Raw genomic sequence first — 18,114 nt, 5'->3', positions numbered from 1 at the left:
TGCTCCGATCTCAAATCTTTTGTTTGCTTTTAAAAACAGTTCTTGTTTGTAATCTATGTCATAATTGATATAATTGATTTTATCACTCACATTTGTTTGAAGTGTGTTTATGCCTCTTTTTTTTTTCTGGTTACTTTATGAGTTAAATTATTTCCTTCTTTCTTTCCATCCTTTTTTTGTTTTTTTCCTATAATTATTTATGAGGTTACATTTTTTAACCCTAATAACTACATTTACATTAAATAAAACTTTTCAAACCCCTGCTTCTGTGATTGGCATCATGGAGAACAAGCTGCTTTTGATTAGCCACTCTGTGAGATGGGGATATTGCCTCCTTTTTATTATTTTCTTCTCTTCAAATCCCTTCCCAGTTCGTGTCAATATAATCTGGGTGTAAGACTCAGATAATAAATGTTAAATAATGGTTTTTGTATATTATGCTTCTTCTCTTGCAAGAACAGTTTTATAAAAATATTTTAAAAATTTTTTGAAATTTAATACCCTACTTACTTACCATCATTTTTTAATGTAAATATCTCACAACTTTTAAAAAAATTTGGGGTGTCCTCCATTAGCTTATATATATCTTTGAGTGATTTCTTTTTAAAGAAGGCTGTGGGACTGACAAACTTTCTGAGCCCTTGTGCATCTGAGAATATCTCTGTTGCCTCCGTAGATGTTCTGCCGCTGTATGTATACGGAATCCTCGAGTCACAGGTTTATTTCTGCAAAACTGTGTAGACATTGTATCATTGTCACCTAGTATTTAATGAAGCCTTTCTTAGTTACCTAGTGCCTCTGTAACGTAAATACCATAAGCGGTGGCTTTACAAAACAGAAGCTTATTTCCTCACAATTCTGGTGCATAAAAGGACAAATCACAGCCTCAACCCTCTCGATTTCCTTCGTTGTCAGCAGCGTAGGGAAGTCCTTCATTCCTTGGCAAGTTGACAGTCATCACATGGCATCTGTCGCCTTCCTGTGTGTGCATGCTTCTGTCTGCACACGTGTGTGTGCATATGTGCATGTGTGGGTGCCTCTGTGTGTGTGTGTATGTGTGCCTGTGTGTACAACTGAATTTTTTTCCAAATCTTAAGCCGATGGCCAAATGGTCAGTGTCAAGTAGTCACCTAGTGCTATTCTTTGGAACTGGCGAGAAATTTTCTGTTCTGTTTTGGTCATCTCACTTTGAGTAATTGAAGCATCATTTGAATTTTCTCATTCCAGAATAAAAATCACCAGTGTCCAAACTGCATGTCTTTCAGGGCGCTTCTGGATGCAGACATGCCTGTCTCAGATTCAGTGTGTCACTGCCTTTTCCACCTGTACTTATGACGCTTTACTGAACGTTTGGCCTGTAAAACAATATAGAACAAGAGGGACTGATAGGGATTGGGGGCGAGTGTGTCTCAGTGAAGATGGATTTACCCTGGCGATCTCATAAAGCAGCTCCTACTCAGTTCCTAGTTTTACGGTCAGCAAGTGCCTCCATGTTGCCGGAAACAGGTGTAGAGATGAGTAGAAATCCCCAACTTTCTTTTCTCCTCTTTCCTGGCTAGTCTCAGTGCTCCGCATAGTCTATGATCATAGGACATTTTTTCTGGTGTGTATCAGGTGATTTACAAGTAAATATATAACCCAAACCAAACTTGCTGCTGTCGAGTTCATTCCAACTCATAGCAACCCTATAGGGCAAAGTAGAACTGCCCCATTGGTTGCTAGATTTGAACCGTGGAACTTTTGGTTAGCAGCCAAGCTTTTAACCACTGTGCCACCAGGGCTCCATTTATATATTTATGATCAAAAGTGACTGTATACACACACACACACACACACATATATAGTCACTTTTGATTATGCTTTCTATATTTAAGAGTGGAAAGAGAAGTGTGAACTTGCTGCTCCTGTACGAGGCCCGTTGTACCACAGATGTATGGCCTGATCACGAAGAGAAGGACCACCCAGGCCGGAGATAAGTCAGGAAGCAGTGATTGCGGCATCGCTAGTTAATAGAGGATCTGCCCAGGGCTTCTCCGAGGTTCAGTGGTGGTGGCCTTGCCGTCATTCACAGGAGAATATTGGATCCAGTTTCTGTATTCGTGTTAGAGAATCTCGAGGACGTATCACACACGACGAATACAAGAATTGAATAAAGGGGAATTGACAAGGCGTATTATTAACCAGAGGATCTGGGAGTTTGGGTCTACTGATGATATTTAGAAGATCTCTGCAATCCTGTTTATTAACTTATTTAAATAACCTGCTCTTCGAGTTCTCAGCTGTGTGTTGAGAATAACATTTCAGGAAAAGTGTCTTTATACTCCCAAGTTGTGAATGTCTAGGGGGGAGTCCTTTTTAAAGGTGTCTCTCATTCACGCGTGCAGTTTTTGTATTCACATTTTTGTCTCTTTTCAGAGTAGAGCAGCTGCTTCAGCAATTGCAGGGGACTGTCCTGCTTGGATCGAGGACTGTCACTATCACGTCATGGCAGACTGAACGTGGTGTCGCTTGTTAGCTTCCGATGTAATTAAATTTTGCCCGCTGTTGTACATCCTTCATCTAGGGCTCCTTTGCAAAGCACAGTTGGGACTATAGCTGAGTCTCCTGCATTTCATTCCATGGACTACCAGCTGGGTAGAATTCCAGAGACACCTTAGTGCTTTCCAACATTGAGACAGGTCATGCTTGAATGATGGGGATCATGAAGCCAAATCCAGAACCAGGAGGGAGATTTTGAGAGTGGTGCATAAGTAAGGGTTGGCAAACAGAGGGGCAGGGCCAAGGGTAGCTTCACTCTCAGTTTACCTGTTCTGCTCACGCAGGTGACTCCTGGGAGTTCGTGGGGTTGAGATGAGCTTGAAGGCCATCAAAAACTAGAAGGATTGCTCGGGACTTACCCAGAACGCTGAGCCCGATAGCAAGATGGATGGGCAGGGAGACTCAAGAAAAGAAATGTGCCCAAGACAGGCCAACTCTGACCATGACATACCAAGAAGGCCTCTGGAAAATAGGACTTTTCGTTTTGAAAGTTCTGTGTTTGGCAGAGCCATTTTGCTTTGCAGTCAATAATCTAATGATTAAAGTAAGGTCTTTGTTCCATAAGAGAGCTGGCTGAACACTTTATAGTTCCAAATACCCTCTCGTTTATTCTGAATTAGCTTGTTCATACTTTAACAGATAAAAAAATTTCCTTTTTAGGTTTTTGTATATGATTATGGTTGTAGTTAAGGCCTGTTTTTGGGAAAGGTTTTACAATGTGATTTTATTTGTTTGGTAGTAAAATTTATTACCGTAATACTTTTACCATCCTCATTTAATCTTCAGGCTTCTCTTTAAAAAAAAAGTCCATTCACCATTCTGTTATCCACTCTCACCGAGGTGGGAGAAAGGTGGGATTCCAGCCCTGAAACCGCACACATTCTTATTGCTTTTGTCTTAAATATTTTATTCTGAGAAGGCTGAAGTCAGTTTTTACAGAAATAAATCATTTAGCCATATTAAAATTTCAAAGTGTTATAAATGGCTTATTTTCAGCCATTAGTGTGAAAATAGAAAAAGAGAGGGGAAAAAACAAAACAGAACAAAACAAAAACCTGCCTCATACTATCATTTAAACATGTCAGGTCTTCAAAACAGTGTTGAGGAAAAGCTGCTTCTTTTTCCTTTTTTGAAACAAGATTGATTGAAAAAAATGTTATCTGGTTATTTCCTCTTGAGCTCCTCCCTTGGAGTGACTTTCAATAGGAGTCTACATTTAATATTTTTAATATGACTTTTAATATGAATATACATTTCTGAAACAATAACTGTTGTTTCCAGGGAGCATACAGAGAAATAAATACGTTTTGAGTAAGTATAGCAGTATAAAAGAAATACTCCTTTTGTATAAGGTGCATGTTTCTCGAGTTTATTTTAATGTTTAAAATATGTCTGTGAATTCCAGAAATAAAGCATATAGTCTATTGCCATTTTTAAAAAGCACAGTATGTTGAGGGTTTTTTTTGTTTTAAGTTTTTTGTGTGTGTGCCTACGAATATCTCTTTATTCACATATGTATGGGGATTCATTTGTTTTAACACTCAGAGCGTGACAATTTAAACCCTGTGATGCTGTTGGACTTTATGGGGACCCAGGGTTGCCCACAGGACTCAGGTGCTCCCAGCCACACAACACAGTGAAGCAAAGGCTATCTAGCAAAAATAGGTCTGTCACTTTGACTCTTTGGTTATTGATTTTGTAGGATAACTCATTAATTTATATTTTCAATTTTTTTTTCCTGAAACGGTTGATCAGTCTGGTTATGTCTTGTATTTAGCCTTAAAAAGAAAAGGAATGGTGATTTAATGCTCACACATGGGGCAAAATTTCTTCTTACTGTCTCCTCATAAAAGCCCTCTTTAAGTTGTTAATTGATGCTGAATTTTTATTTTCATGTTTTGGGAATACACAGCAGGTATTGTAAACTCAAGTTGGAATGATTGTGCTTCAAGACATAGTTACTATGAAAGATGTTATAAAAGAAAAATCGGATTCTCTCTGCTACCATATATCCATATAAAACCCGTTGCCGTCGAGTCGATTCCGACCCATAGCGACCCTAGAGGACAGAGTAGAACTGCCCCACAGAGTTTCCAAGGAGCACCTGGTGGATTCGAACTGCCGACCTTTTGGTTAGCAGCCGTAGCGCTTACCCACTGCGCCACCAGGGTTTCCACATATCCATACACCAATCAGCAGTGCAAATTCATAGGCCTCTGAAAATATTTGTAAATGTTACTCGGAATACACATTGGGTAGATTCATTATTGAATCTTTATATAAAATTCATCTTCTATAAGCTGTTCAGAATCTTTAGAATTCTTCAACATGTCTTAATAATTGTGTTTGAGTAATGTTTTACATTTATAGGAGTTTTAAAAAGGCAGGTGCAATGTGACATATCAGAAGAAGCAAATTAAACTCTTGTAAAGCACAGCTGGAATGCTAAAAATGTGTATTTGTAATTTAAATATGTGACACCATCACACTGTAAAATCAGTTCATAATTAGAAAACATCTGTTTTTTCCAATATGATGCCTAATAGTATATTTAAATAATTTAGAATGTAATAAGGAAAAAAAAAAAAAAGAAGAGTCAAGGAACAATAAGTGATTCATGGACATTTCTTTCCCTTTGTTTTAATGCCCTGTACGAGATCTGGAAGTAACCTCTCACTCCGAGGCTACTTTTTGTATGGCGTGTAGTCACCAATGATGAAATGCATATGCCAGACACATGTACTGGTGTGACCTTACTGTGTCAGTCAAAAAAAACAACAGCTCAAAGCCAGGTTGTATAGGTTGTGGTGTTAAAAAGGATTTACACGCTGTTATTTCTCTCTCACTCCCACCCCTCTTTTTTTTTAATCCAAAGACACTGAAACAAATACAGGTTGATTATTTTAACAGGGAATTTATGCGAGCGTTTTGCAAATCCAGCGAAGCTGTTGAGTTGTACGAATTCTGGAAATCTACTTGAAGCAGGTAAAATATTGAGTTAAAACTTATCAGGATCAATTCTAGTTTAGCTAATAAAGTTTGAACAAAACCACGATTTCTCAAATGAAGTTAACATGGTAGATTAGCCACACAGCTGTCATCAGAGTCCACACAGGAAGGTATTTATATACGTGTGATGAAAACTGGGTTGGGTATTTTCCTTCTAACTCAAGTGTACACACCGAATAGCCTCTTGGTTTATTGGCAGTAAAACATGTAACCTTTTTATTTCTTTTTTAACCACAGTCCAAGCATTTGTTTCAGGTATGGATCTTGGACGGCTCTGTTTTTGGTATTACCGGCCTGCGTCTGGAAATATTTGCAAATTCAAAGAAATAATAAAAGGAGCATATGTAGCAGCTAAGAAAACGTGTACACAGCCGTCAGCAGTCTAGGTCAGGAGCTCTTCCTAAGGCCAGGCACCAGGCGACGGAGAGCCAGTGGAAATGCAGCAAGGCCTGCCTGACAAGGAACTTTGCCGAGGGGAGGAGGACCAAGCATGACCTATAGTCTCTCACCTTTCTGTTTTAAATGCCGTTTTCCACTGTAACGCTTGGGTTGGGGGCGGGGTGAATACTCACTTTTTATTTTTATGTTTTTACAGGGCGAGGGTAGGCAAAGTTAATCGACTACCATTTATATTCGTCTACTTTGAATCGCCTTTTTCCACCTTTGCCGCTGCAGCCCACCACTCGCCGTTCATCAGTTTATGCATTGTGCGCCGGGGCAAATAATGACAGAATATCTCGCTAAAGAAGGAGTACTTAATCAGCAATCAAGATTCAATTTGTTTTAATTTTAGCAGGTGTTTGTGAGGTACATTGACGGGAGAGATAATATGTGCCGCTTTCATTAGCTCTCTTGTTTTTGTGCTTGAACATTTAAGAGCCAGATGTTCGGAGGTGAGCTGATCAGAATATTAAGTCCCCAGAGGTTGGTTTCCATAGTGTCTTATACGTCCCTTTCTTTATCTTCCTCGATTCACCCTGGGCTCTGAGGTGCAAATGCTTGCGACGACAGGCTCCCTCTCTTGCCCTGTTCAACCCAAGCTTTAAATGAGGGTCTAATTCCCCATATAAAATACCTTAGCTTAATAATCTGTCATTAATTCCTGGACTCTGGGTCAGCCTCGTTCCTCGTTCAGAACTCTTTCAGCGGATAATCTGTTTTAGAAATTATCTGTGTAGCAGCTGATATTTCATCAGGATGTTTTCCTGAAGCAAAAACAGGGGGGCCACATAAGCTGCAAAGGTAACGACCCCACCATCTTGTGAAATCAGTATCCAAACTTGGTCAGCTTTCTGTCACCAGCTAGTCAAAACCCGGCAGTGACAGCAACATCGAAGAGTGAGCCACACAGCAACGCCATTTGAAATCGGTCGCTTGGCCGAGTTGGAAAGTTACAGCCTCTGGAAAGGAAGTGTGAATATTCTTAGGTGAAATTATTTTACAGTGTAATATAAGGTTACTATGTTACCATGTGCAATAATGCATTCATAGGACTTGGAGAAGATCTCATCAATCATTAGGCTTGGTTTTACAATTTTAACTCAATTGTAACTGAATTTGGCTTTTATTTAATAGCTTCTGAGGTTACACTTTGATAAGCTGCACCTCTCTCTCTTTCTCTCTAATTTTGGTTCTCCCAGATATTAGGAAATAAATTCCCTTTTAGCTGAAAAACAAATTCCCCAATAAAGAGTTAATTGAATTGTCGTTGGCAAGAAAACGCATTCTCCCCGCTATTAATTGTTCTCTGTTTACTTTGATGTGCAAGGATTGTACTGTTTTACAAGCATATTTTCTTAATTGTGTCACCTTGTACTCTAAGTATGTCAGAGGGGAAACATTTGCAAGTGATTAGATACGGACCTGCGTGTCACCAAATGTACGAGGTACATACCCTTATAGGATATAATTGTGATCTTTTAATATGCGGCCATTGACCCAGACTTGTTATTATCTATTATAGTTTATAATAATGTATCTCTTTATGATTAAATGATGATGCCCGGCAGAACACTATGATTAGCATTTCAGTTATTTATAGATTATGGCAGAGCAGTAATAAACATAAAATGCTGTTAATGTGTGGCTAATGAAATCTGGACATGAACAAGTTTATGAATTGATATAATTCATTTGAGTGTTCTAACTGAGCTGCTGGTTCTCGTCATAATTCAAAAGCTTAGCAGGGTTCACCGATTAGGTGGTAGACTAATTTGCTACAAAAAGTCAATGGGTTTTCATCGTCTTGGGCCATCATACCCAGCATGGCTGATCGCATAAGGACTATACAAAGTAATTCTCATAAATATATTTATTAAGCTTAATATGTTTTGTGAGGATAAGACAGAATCTACTATTGCAGAACATACGTAGAACAAAAATCGTGGTGTTTGTTAGAAAGCCAAAAAGATATAGATAGCAAAATCATAAAAGGCCAGAGAATTATTTGATTATTAAGGGAGGAAAAAACTGGGGTGATTCAGGAGTGGATGTTGATGAAGGCTGCGAAACCAGGCTGCCCTTTTTCTTTTTCCTGGGAATATTCACCAAAAAAAAAAAAAAAAAAATTTAAATTCCATTTGGCCAGTGAGGACTACAAGTTGCAAGTTGCATTCTCTGGCCTTCAGTACTAACTAGCCTTCGTGTCCAGAGCTAAGTTCAAGTCCGCAAGCAAAGGTACCAGCTTGTGCTTCATTCCAGTGATGTTGACAAATTCGTTGGAAGGGTCTGTTTGTTAGACCAAGTGCAAAGGCATGGCTTCTTCTCAGGAAACAGGATGCAAAGCTGTCTCTTAGGTTCTTAGAGATCAATCTTTACAGCTAGACAGAGACCAAGGCCACTCACCTTCAGCTTAGAGAAAACAAATTCTCAGCTCCCAGGAAGTAGTGGCCAAACCTTGGTCTGCCATCCTCACACATAACCCCGCTAAAGGGCCTTAACTGCCTCATTTAAAAACAACAAGAAGAAAACAAATGATGCAGTTTTGAATGTCCTAATATAAAGAGGAATAGTGTGTTGATTTTGCTTTGAATGTGAGATATCTGGTTTCTTCACTGTGCCAGTACGTCTAATTTATGTACCACTTCTTTCCATGATAAGTCTATACCAAACCGTGCTTTTTATTAATTCAGCAAGGTTCTCTAGGAGGCAGAACTAGGACAGGGGAGAGGATGATTTAAAGTGTCATATTTTGGCCCAAAATTCTTGTTACTAGTAGTACTAGTATTAGTACTATTACTAATAGTATTAGTATTATTAGTATTACCACTGCTAATAATAATACAACCAAACTACCTACAATAGCAACCTTCCAACAGTAAGTCTCAGTGCTGTCTGGCCATGGAGCGAGTTCCTCAGGAGAGGTGAGCTCAACCTTCCAACAGTGAGGCTCAGTGCTGTCTGGCCATAGAGCGAGTTCCCCAGGAGAGGTGAGCTCAACCTTCCAACAGTGAGGCTCAGTGCTGTCTGGCCATGGAGCGAGTTCCCCAGGAGAGGTGAGCTCAACCTTCCAACAGTGAGGCTCAGTGCTGTCTGGTCATGGAGCGAGTTCCTCAGGAGAGGTGAGCTCAACCTTCCAACAGTGAGGCTCAGTGCTGTCTGGCCATGGAGCGAGTTCCCCAGGAGAGGTGAGCTCAACCTTCCAACAGTGAGGCTCAGTGCTGTCTGGCCATGGAGCGAGTTCCTCAGGAGAGGTGAGCTCAACCTTCCAACAGTGAGGCTCAGTGCTGTCTGGCCATGGAGTGAGTTCCTCAGGAGAGGTGAGCTCAACCTTCCAACAGTGAGGCTCAGTGCTGTCTGGCCATGGAGCGAGTTCCTCAGGACAGGTGAGCTCAACCTTCCAACAGTGAGGCTCAGTGCTGTCTGGCCATGGAGCGAGTTCCTCAGGAGAGGTGAGCTCAACCTTCCAACAGTGAGGCTCAGTGCTGTCTGGCCATGGAGCGAGTTCCCCAGGAGAGGTGAGCTCAACCTTCGAACAGTGAGGCTCAGTGCTGTCTGGCCATGGAGCGAGTTCCTCAGGAGAGGTGAGCTCAACCTTCCAACAGTGAGGCTCAGTGCTGTCTGGCCATGGAGCGAGTTCCCCAGGAGAGGTGAGCTCAACCTTCCAACAGTGAGGCTCAGTGCTGTCTGGCCATGGAGCGAGTTCCCCAGGAGAGGTGAGCTCAACCTTCGAACAGTGAGGCTCAGTGCTGTCTGGCCATGGAGCAAGTTCCTCAGGAGAGGTGAGCTCAACCTTCCAACAGTGAGGCTCAGTGCTGTCTGGCCATGGAGCGAGTTCCTCAGGAGAGGTGAGCTCAACCTTCCAACAGTGAGGCTCAGTGCTGTCTGGCCATGGAGCGAGTTCCTCAGGAGAGGTGAGCTCAACCTTCCAACAGTGAGGCTCAGTGCTGTCTGGCCATGGAGCGAGTTCCTCAGGAGAGGTGAGCTCAACCTTCCAACAGTGAGGCTCAGTGCTGTCTGGCCATGGAGCGAGTTCCTCAGGAGAGGTGAGCTCAACCTTCCAACAGTGAGGCTCAGTGCTGTCTGGCCATGGAGCGAGTTCCTCAGGACAGGTGAGCTATCTTTAGGGAGGTGTGGGTGATTAGATGAATGACAGACACCCAGACTGGACCAGCATTTGCCAAAGCTTATTCCATGGAATAGCAGCACCTTCAGATGCTCCATTAAAGAAAAAGTATTCAAATGAGTGTAGAAAACACCATGTATCCCAGCATGCCCACTCCAATAATTATTCAAAAAAATAATCTGAGACTGCAAAAATGCAACAGGAAGGAAGTTGTTAAGGGATGGAATAGATTTTCCGTAAATTTTTGCTGCGTCAGTGACTCATGGAATGAATGCATTCATTAATCACAGGTTCCCGGGAAGTTCTTTATTCCTGGGAGTGTAGCACTTGGAGTGTCAGCCACAGTGTTTGTCTGCTAAATGCGGGTGATTTGTTACTTGTCCTGCGGTTGTGGCATATGGGCAAGGATTTTTTTTTTTTCTTTTTTTAAGAGGAAATAGAAAACATTGAGGGAGAATGGGCTCTTTAGCTCCTGTCAAACAGTTCTGTTTTGTTTTGTTTTTTCCCCTAGTAACATACCGTCCCCAAAGTGTACATTTCCCCTAAAATCTGCTGGGCCATGTCAGATAGGCTCTTTCCAAGTGTAGAGTGAAGGGCTTCTTGGGGCTGGGTGGGAAGGATCAGTGAGACCTGAGAATGGGAACAGGTGACAAAGCCAGAGATGAGGGGGAGGAAGCTGGCTCTGGTGTCTTCTTTCATGTTATCCCTTCTGCTTGAATTCCCCTTGCCTACTTTGTGCAATCTCTGTATTGAGTGAGCCTGGAAATAAAGCAAGACCTCAGAGAGGACATTCAGCCAAGATGTTGTTCTTAGAACTGTGAGTTCCAATTTTTGGAAACTGGCTGTAAAACAAAATACGAAACTAGACCCCACTCTTGGAGAATTCGTTTTTGAAATTCATTTCAACAGGGGTAAGGCCTGGAAGCTTGTCTTTAGAAAACAAACAAAAAGAGCATGAACCAAAAATACTTTCCTGGCTGGTCATATATCCTGTTTTAGCTACCCCCCATCCAAAAAAAAAAAGAAAGCCCATTACCATTGAGTGGATTCTGACTCATAGTGACCCTACAGGACAGAGTAGGACTGCCTCATAGGGTTTCCAAGAAGTGGCTGGTGGATTCGGACTGGCAGGCTTTTGGTTAGCAGCCAATCTCTTAGCCACTGTGCCATCAGGAGGCCAAAATGTTAACTTGAAGGCCCTGAGCTCACCAGGAAGTACAGTCCTGAAAAGTGCATGAGAACCGGACGGCACCTGGGGCTCACCAGGTATTGAGATTGGCCTCTGCACATTTACCTATGGCTGGGAGATCTTACCAATCCCCTGGGAGGAGGTGTCAGAAGATACCTGGGATGGACACACACATATTCACAGCATGTTTATATACAATCATTTTCTGTTAATTGTTCTGTAAAGAGCCCTGGTGGTGCAGTGGTTAAAGCGCTCAGCTGCTAACAAAAGGGTCGGGGGTTCCAAACCACCAGCTGCTCCTTGGGAGGAAGATATGGCAGTCTACTTCCCTAAAGATTCACAGTCTTGGAAACCCTATGGAGCAGTTCTACCCTGTCCTATAGGGTTGCTGTGAGTTGGAATCAACTCTATGGCAGTGGGTTTTATAAAACTGGGTAAGGTTTATCCGTAGTGCCTTGCTTACGCTACATCGGTCAAGTCCGAGTTGGAAGGTTCCCCATTGCCATGAAGCAGAATTCTACAGGGTCTCAGAGGTAGTAGAGAGGGTCACAGTATTTCAAAGAGCTTAACTGAAATCGTATGTTTACCTGGGATTAGGCCGCCTAGGCTGACTTAAATGACAAGCTTCTTGCTTTTGGCTTTAATGAAACCAAGTTAATATGGCACCTTGCAATTTCCTTATCATGTTCTGTGCCGAAGACAGAAATAGCTATGCGTATATGTAGAGTAAGTGTGTTCTTACCCAACTCGGGGGGATTGGTAGTTACGCAGTACTTGGAAAAGTTTGGTAAAATCAGGAGTCCTAAAAAAATAATACTACATATAGGGAGAATTTTATTTTAACTTAAAACTTTGAGGATGGCTCCAGTGATTGAGATTCTATACAGTCTTCTTTTTGTGTAAAGTGTGCTAATAATCCAGCCATTATGGTATTCAGCTTCACTTTCTTTAATGTGGAATGAAATCTTACAGACAGTGCTGAGGAAATCGGAGAGCAGAATCTTTCAGGTTTTTTTTGTTGTTTGTCTGTCGTTAGTGGTGGTGGCCTGGGGGCAACTCAGCTTGATCTAGTCTTTTCAAAGCTTTGAATGTACTTTCATGGATACAATAATTATTTCTTTTTGCTCTTATGTCTCATTGATTTTTGGGCCATTACAAGAGCTTGTATACCTATACATGTGTACACATATACATGTATATACATATATTTGATTTACAAAAAATATTTAAAATTGGTCATGATTCAATGCATGTAGTTTTTTTAGCTGATAGAGTCTTTGAAAAACCGAAGTCAATAAGATCTTCTGTGGAAAAAAAAAAGTAAAAAGGAAAATTAATATTAGCAAAAGGTTAAAATTATTTTTTAATGAATCCCTTTGATGCCAGAGCCCTAATTGAATGAAGAGCATTCTCAGGTTGTTAGAGTAGAAAAGGCTGAGCTTGGTGGCACCTCTACCACCAGTCCATGGGTAAGGCCAAACCGTGCTTTAGAGTTCAAGATTCTGGTCATGCAGGTAAGAAAGGGCGTTGTCTAATTGGGGTAGTGCCCCAAACCCAGATTTTACAAAACTGTGTCTGGATGAGTGTTCTCTTATAATAACATTTTGCATTTACAGAATAGAATTTTTTTTTATTTAAGTTGCATTCATTATAAAATTCCATTTTTCCCCCTCATAACATCTGTTAGTAAGTGTCTGAGTGTCTTTACTAAAGGTCTTTAATGAAAGATTTTTCTGTATCCCAGAATCATACTCATGAAAATGTTTCAATTTGGGGTACTTTGAGAAACTTTCATTCCGCCATATGCAAGACTAAACACGGGTGTCTCGGCGGGCCACAAGACTTACTTTTCCTAGTTCAGAGATACTTTTATCTATAAACCCAATGATTAGGCTGTGTGTGATGCACTGTGTAAGGAAATGTTAGTTATCTACTAGCCACGTGCCATCTGCATTCCCATCCTCCGTTCATGTAGGTGTAATTGTGTGACCAGTTTGCACTGATGGACCATGAACAGACTTGATGTGTCACTTCCAGTCCAAATCTCTTAAAAGTGGGTAGGACTTCTACATGCTCACTCTTTCTCTTTCTCCCTGGCTCTCTTTCTTTTCTCCCTCCCTCCCTGTCTCTACTTGTGTGTTAGAAGAGAAGGACCCACGGACTGCAAGTTAGAAGTAGTCCAAGTCCCAGAGTCGCCAAGTCGAGAATTAACCAAATCTCATAGGCTGCGTGTCTGTGTGTGTGTGTTTTAGGCCACGGAAAATTCAGGGTTTATTTGTTACTGCAGCGTATCCCGAATGATAGTGTGGATCATGGTAGCATAATGTTCATTAAAAGAACCGAAAGTTGCTCAGTTTTATATACTCTACCCATAACACGTTTCTATACTCTATTAAAATAGTTACAAATAGAGAGATATTTTTGTATATATAAAGATTTGTTGTGAGTATATAGACTTCGAATAAGAAGTTAAACATGGACTAGGAATAATAGGACCAAAAACCAGTAGCAGCCCCAACATCCTCCTCTCCCTTCTCCTCAATCCTGGCATTTATTGGATGCTTACTATCTTCTGGTTATTTTGGTTATTTTTCTAAGAGCTTTACTTAGATAATCTAACCTAATCTTCACAATAACCCAGTGAGGTAGGTAGTATTATTTTCCTCAGAAAACTGAAGCCCGAAGAAGAGAATTGCCCAAGGTCATGTAGCTGGTAATGAAGGGGATGAGCTGTGTAGCCCAGAGAGTCAGCTGCCGGAGCCTGTGAGTTTCACCTCTACATTGTGTTACATAAGCCAGAGGTCCTTCAGTGGTGTTCGCAGTGGTGGATTGGGAGATCTATAAGCCTAGTGCTGGGCATATAGCCAGTTCTCCAAATAATACTGGTCCATTTCTTGATGCAGGGCTCCCAGAAGCCAGCTCTTTTAGGCCTCGGAGTGGTTGCAGGGCTATGAGCAATGCTGCTTCATTAGGACTAGCTAACGTACCCCTGTCTATAACTGTCTTTCATATAGCCTGCTCTTCCTTTGCTCAGAAATTCTGGTAGCCTGGTGAGCCCAGAGACTCCAAACCTTCAGCATTCCTTTGGGATGAGAATAATATGTGTAATCTGGCTTGGGAGAGCCCTTTGTGGGAAGAAATGCTTAACCTGTGGCGTACAAATTATCTGAAATATCCCATACCATCTTCACCTCTGGAATGTGTTCCTTTGCCTCGTCTTCAAGGTTCTCCTGTTCTAACCTTATTTTTGTCTCTCTCTGGATCACAGTCTCTTTATACGATTAAAAAAAAAATGGTATAAAAGATGTCTAGGATGCTTTGATTTGGCAGCCAGGCAGCTCATCTGACTGCTCACCACCTTTTTTTCTCCCTCCTACAATTCCTCTTTCCATATGGTGGAGAGTGTTCACATAATTGGTTAGGCAGACCTGGATCTGAACCCAGATTATGCTACTTCATAAAGGTTTGTCCCATGGAACCTGTGACTGGATCTCTCCAGCCCGTGCCTCTCGTCTATAAAGTAGAGTGGATCCCTCCAGCCCGTGCCTCTCGTCTATGAAGTAGAGTAATTGTGTTGACTTCTGCAGTTTGGTCCATGGTAGGCTCTTAATGAGTAGCAACCCCCCCGCACCTTTTAATCTCCTCCAATCTGCACATATCCCATATTTCCATGTCTGGCTTTACCATCCTCTCTTCCTTGAAGCCTTCCTGGATGAATTCAAGCCACTTTTTCTTACTTCTTTTCAGATTGCTTTTGCACCTATTTTCTTGTGCTCTACAAATAGCCATTTAGTTGGCATCTGAGCTGACATCCGTAATCACGTCTTGTCGACTCAATCTTCTGTTGCTTATGACTGTCCAGCTGGCACTCAAAATGAGGGTAAGGAGGCCTCTTCTGCCTGTCCCATGGATCAGGGCACACAGTAGGTGGCCAACTGATGCTTTTTGTGATTGATTGTTAACTCATTTATCTTTTCTATAAAACAGCATAAGAAGGGACAGCTCAAGAACTGATTATTTTCTTTACGGTGCTGCATGTGGAGATACCGGGGACCCCCTAATGAGAAAAAAATTGTGATGCAGGGAAAAAAAAAAAGTGTAAAATAACTATAGAAAAACAAACCCGTTGTCACTGAGTCAATTCTGACTTATAGCAACCCTATAGGGCAGAGCAGAAACTGCCCCATAGGGTCTCCAAGAAGTGGCTGGTGGATTCGAACTGCTGACCTTTTGGTTAGCAGCTTTTAACCACTGTGCCACCAAGGCTCTGTACAAAATTCTTTTTAATTGTATGGCAATTAAAAAGAAAAAAAGTTCGAAGCTCAGTTGGACCACATTAATACAAAATCTACTCCCCTTCATTAGAAAATATCAAATTTATTAAAGCTTAATGTGAAACAATGTATAACTGACCAGAAATACAACTTCTGTTTGTTTAATGGACTAAAAAAACAAACCCATTGCCGTCCAGTGAATTCTGACTCATAGCGACCCTATAGGACAGAGTAGAACTGCTGCATAGGGTTTCCAAGGAGCGGCTGGTAGATTCGAACTGCTGACCTTTTGGTTAGCAGCTGAGCTCTTAACCACAGTGCCATAACTGTACTGTGTAAAGCAATTTGAGAAATAGAAACACAGGGCATCTAAAAGATGGGAAAAAGCACATCTGGTACGGGGACTTAGAAGGGATGAAGGACACAGTCTCCATTATAGTGGACAGTGCCTGTAACACTTCATTGGTCTGCTTCGTCATCAAACGTAACTGAAGAACCTCACCAAGCTTCCTGGGAAACAGAGGGCTTCGAGCCTGTGTGTATAAGCAGGGTATTCTTTCTGTCCCACTTGGAACTCAGGTACGTATCCTCATGGCCCCTAATGGCATGGATTTCCCCTCACCCAACATAGTTCTTTTAAAATAAAGCTCATAAACACGAGGATATTTGTGTATACATTTGGAAATGAATGCATTTTTAATTTTTTGAAAAGCAAGCAGATGTGTAGATTTGAATAATGAGGACCCGACCCAGTCAACCCAGTGCCGTTGAGTCGATTCCGACTCATAGCGACCCTATAGGACAGAGTAGGACTGCCCTGTGTGAGGAGGACACTGAAAATACTGCCTGTGATCCCTCCGGTGCCCACGCTGAGCCATTTAACATTCCTTCCTCCTCGCCTCTCTTTGACCCAACTCGTGACTCTCTCGTGAGCCCCTGTGCCCTTATCTCCACCATCAGCCTCTGTTCGGTTACCTCTAGTATCGTTCACACTACACGCATTCCTTTACCATGGGACATAAATCTTCTTCCTGTCTGGACAAAAAAGTGCTTGGTGTAATCATACACCACCAGCTCCCATCAGATTTTGCCGGTCCTTCCTTTCCTTTCTCCTTCTTCTGTTTCAAACGTCTCAGGGTGAAATTAGTTCTTTCCATGTTGTTCCCACGAATAATTTTTGCCTCCCCTTTGAAGATCAGCCATACCTTCTCCCTTGTCTACACTGAGTTAGGGGAAGCAAAAACTTGAAAAGATTTGTAATTAAACTTATTGCTCACCTCAATAAGGTAAACTGTCATTAATCACTCTTTAACAATCTTGACATCTGTAATAAAACTTTGTTCTTACATACCCCTTGGTGTCAGCCTGGATCTTTCAATATTCTTAGTGAGGAAACCAAAATAATCGTAGACTCTGTGTTAGTACAATGCGTGTAAACGCCCTGGACAATTGGAAAACATCCGCACTGTAAACTTGGTCGCGGCCTTCTTTGGCTTAGCTTCCAATCTTCCTTCTTAGCGGGGGGAGGCGGCAGGGAATAAGCCAGCATATTACCCTTTTCTTCATCCTGATGCGAAATTCTGTTTCTGCATATCTAAATACATATCGGACTCAACTCCTTCGGAACCTTACCCACGGCTTTATCGCCTTCCCGTTCACTGGCTTCCCCACTCAGTAAAGTTAAAAAGAATTATGAGTGTAAGCCCGGAGAATGCAGAGCTGCAGAAGTGTGTGATTTGAAGATCTTGGTGATAAGCACGGAGAATTACAACTGCCTCCTTTAGCTAGAGTGCCAAGTGCCTGCCTTACCACCCGCAGCACACCACAGGCAACTCAGAGGAATGGTGTTTTGTTTGGGCCTGTATCGTACTGCTCCATTATGGTGGGATAGAGCGAGCATGTTCAACATATGAGGTGATTTAATTAAAAAAAAAAAAAAATTAGCTCATGCACTTTGGAAGGAAGTCAGTCGTGTTCAGAAATACTCTAGCATTTCTGTAACCCCACTTTCTAAGACAAAAGAGAACTAATTCAGAGTCCAGATAACAAAAGTTGTTAGGAGAAGCATTACCTAAAAGATTGGTAAGATAGACTTCTTCAACAATTTTCAGGATACTTGAACTGCTTGTGCAAATATTTGTACAAATAAATATAAATGCTACTTTACACAATAGGTAGTTATTTTATGGAATGCAGCGTCCAAAGTAAAATAAAAATAGCTTCAACATGGATTTAATTATGTTCACCAGTTTGGAGTTGGTGCCGTGGAGACCACTACCTCATCCTATGAAAAGTGCCGCCCTTCCCACCTAGTTTTATTGTGAGAAGGAAGATACAAACTAAATTGATAGCGGTTAAGTCTTGTGGCTTCTTTGTTCTATTTTCAGTTAGTTTTTAATAGATTCACCAATAATTTTTGCCCCATTTGTTCCATCTTTAAAAAAAATGTTTCTTAGTGTAAAAATAGGTGTTTAAGTTTCATAAGATTCATTTGAATTCACAAACAGATAAAGCATTTTTAAGACTGGCCTAAAATTAGG

At 41.4% G+C, this 18,114-nt stretch overlaps 1 protein-coding gene across 1 annotated transcript in view; it reads left to right on the top strand.

Annotated features, from left to right (window-relative positions):
* The window catches only part of LOC126067909 (uncharacterized), a 28,779-nt gene extending 18,045 nt beyond the window's left edge, over window positions 1-10,734 (top strand). Inside the window, exons 4-5 of the mRNA XM_049870149.1 lie at window positions 8,957-9,448; window positions 9,515-10,734. Of these exons, the coding sequence (XP_049726106.1) occupies window positions 8,957-9,448; window positions 9,515-10,126 (1,104 nt within the window). The 3' untranslated portion in view covers window positions 10,127-10,734. The remainder of the gene's footprint in view (window positions 1-8,956; window positions 9,449-9,514) is intronic.
* Window positions 10,735-18,114: the final 7,380 nt, after the last annotated feature.

The sequence above is a fragment of the Elephas maximus genome, chromosome 26 (assembly GCF_024166365.1).
Source record: "Elephas maximus indicus isolate mEleMax1 chromosome 26, mEleMax1 primary haplotype, whole genome shotgun sequence".
NCBI classification, from domain to species: domain Eukaryota; kingdom Metazoa; phylum Chordata; class Mammalia; order Proboscidea; family Elephantidae; genus Elephas; species Elephas maximus.
This window is presented reverse-complemented; position numbering and strand designations above follow the sequence as displayed.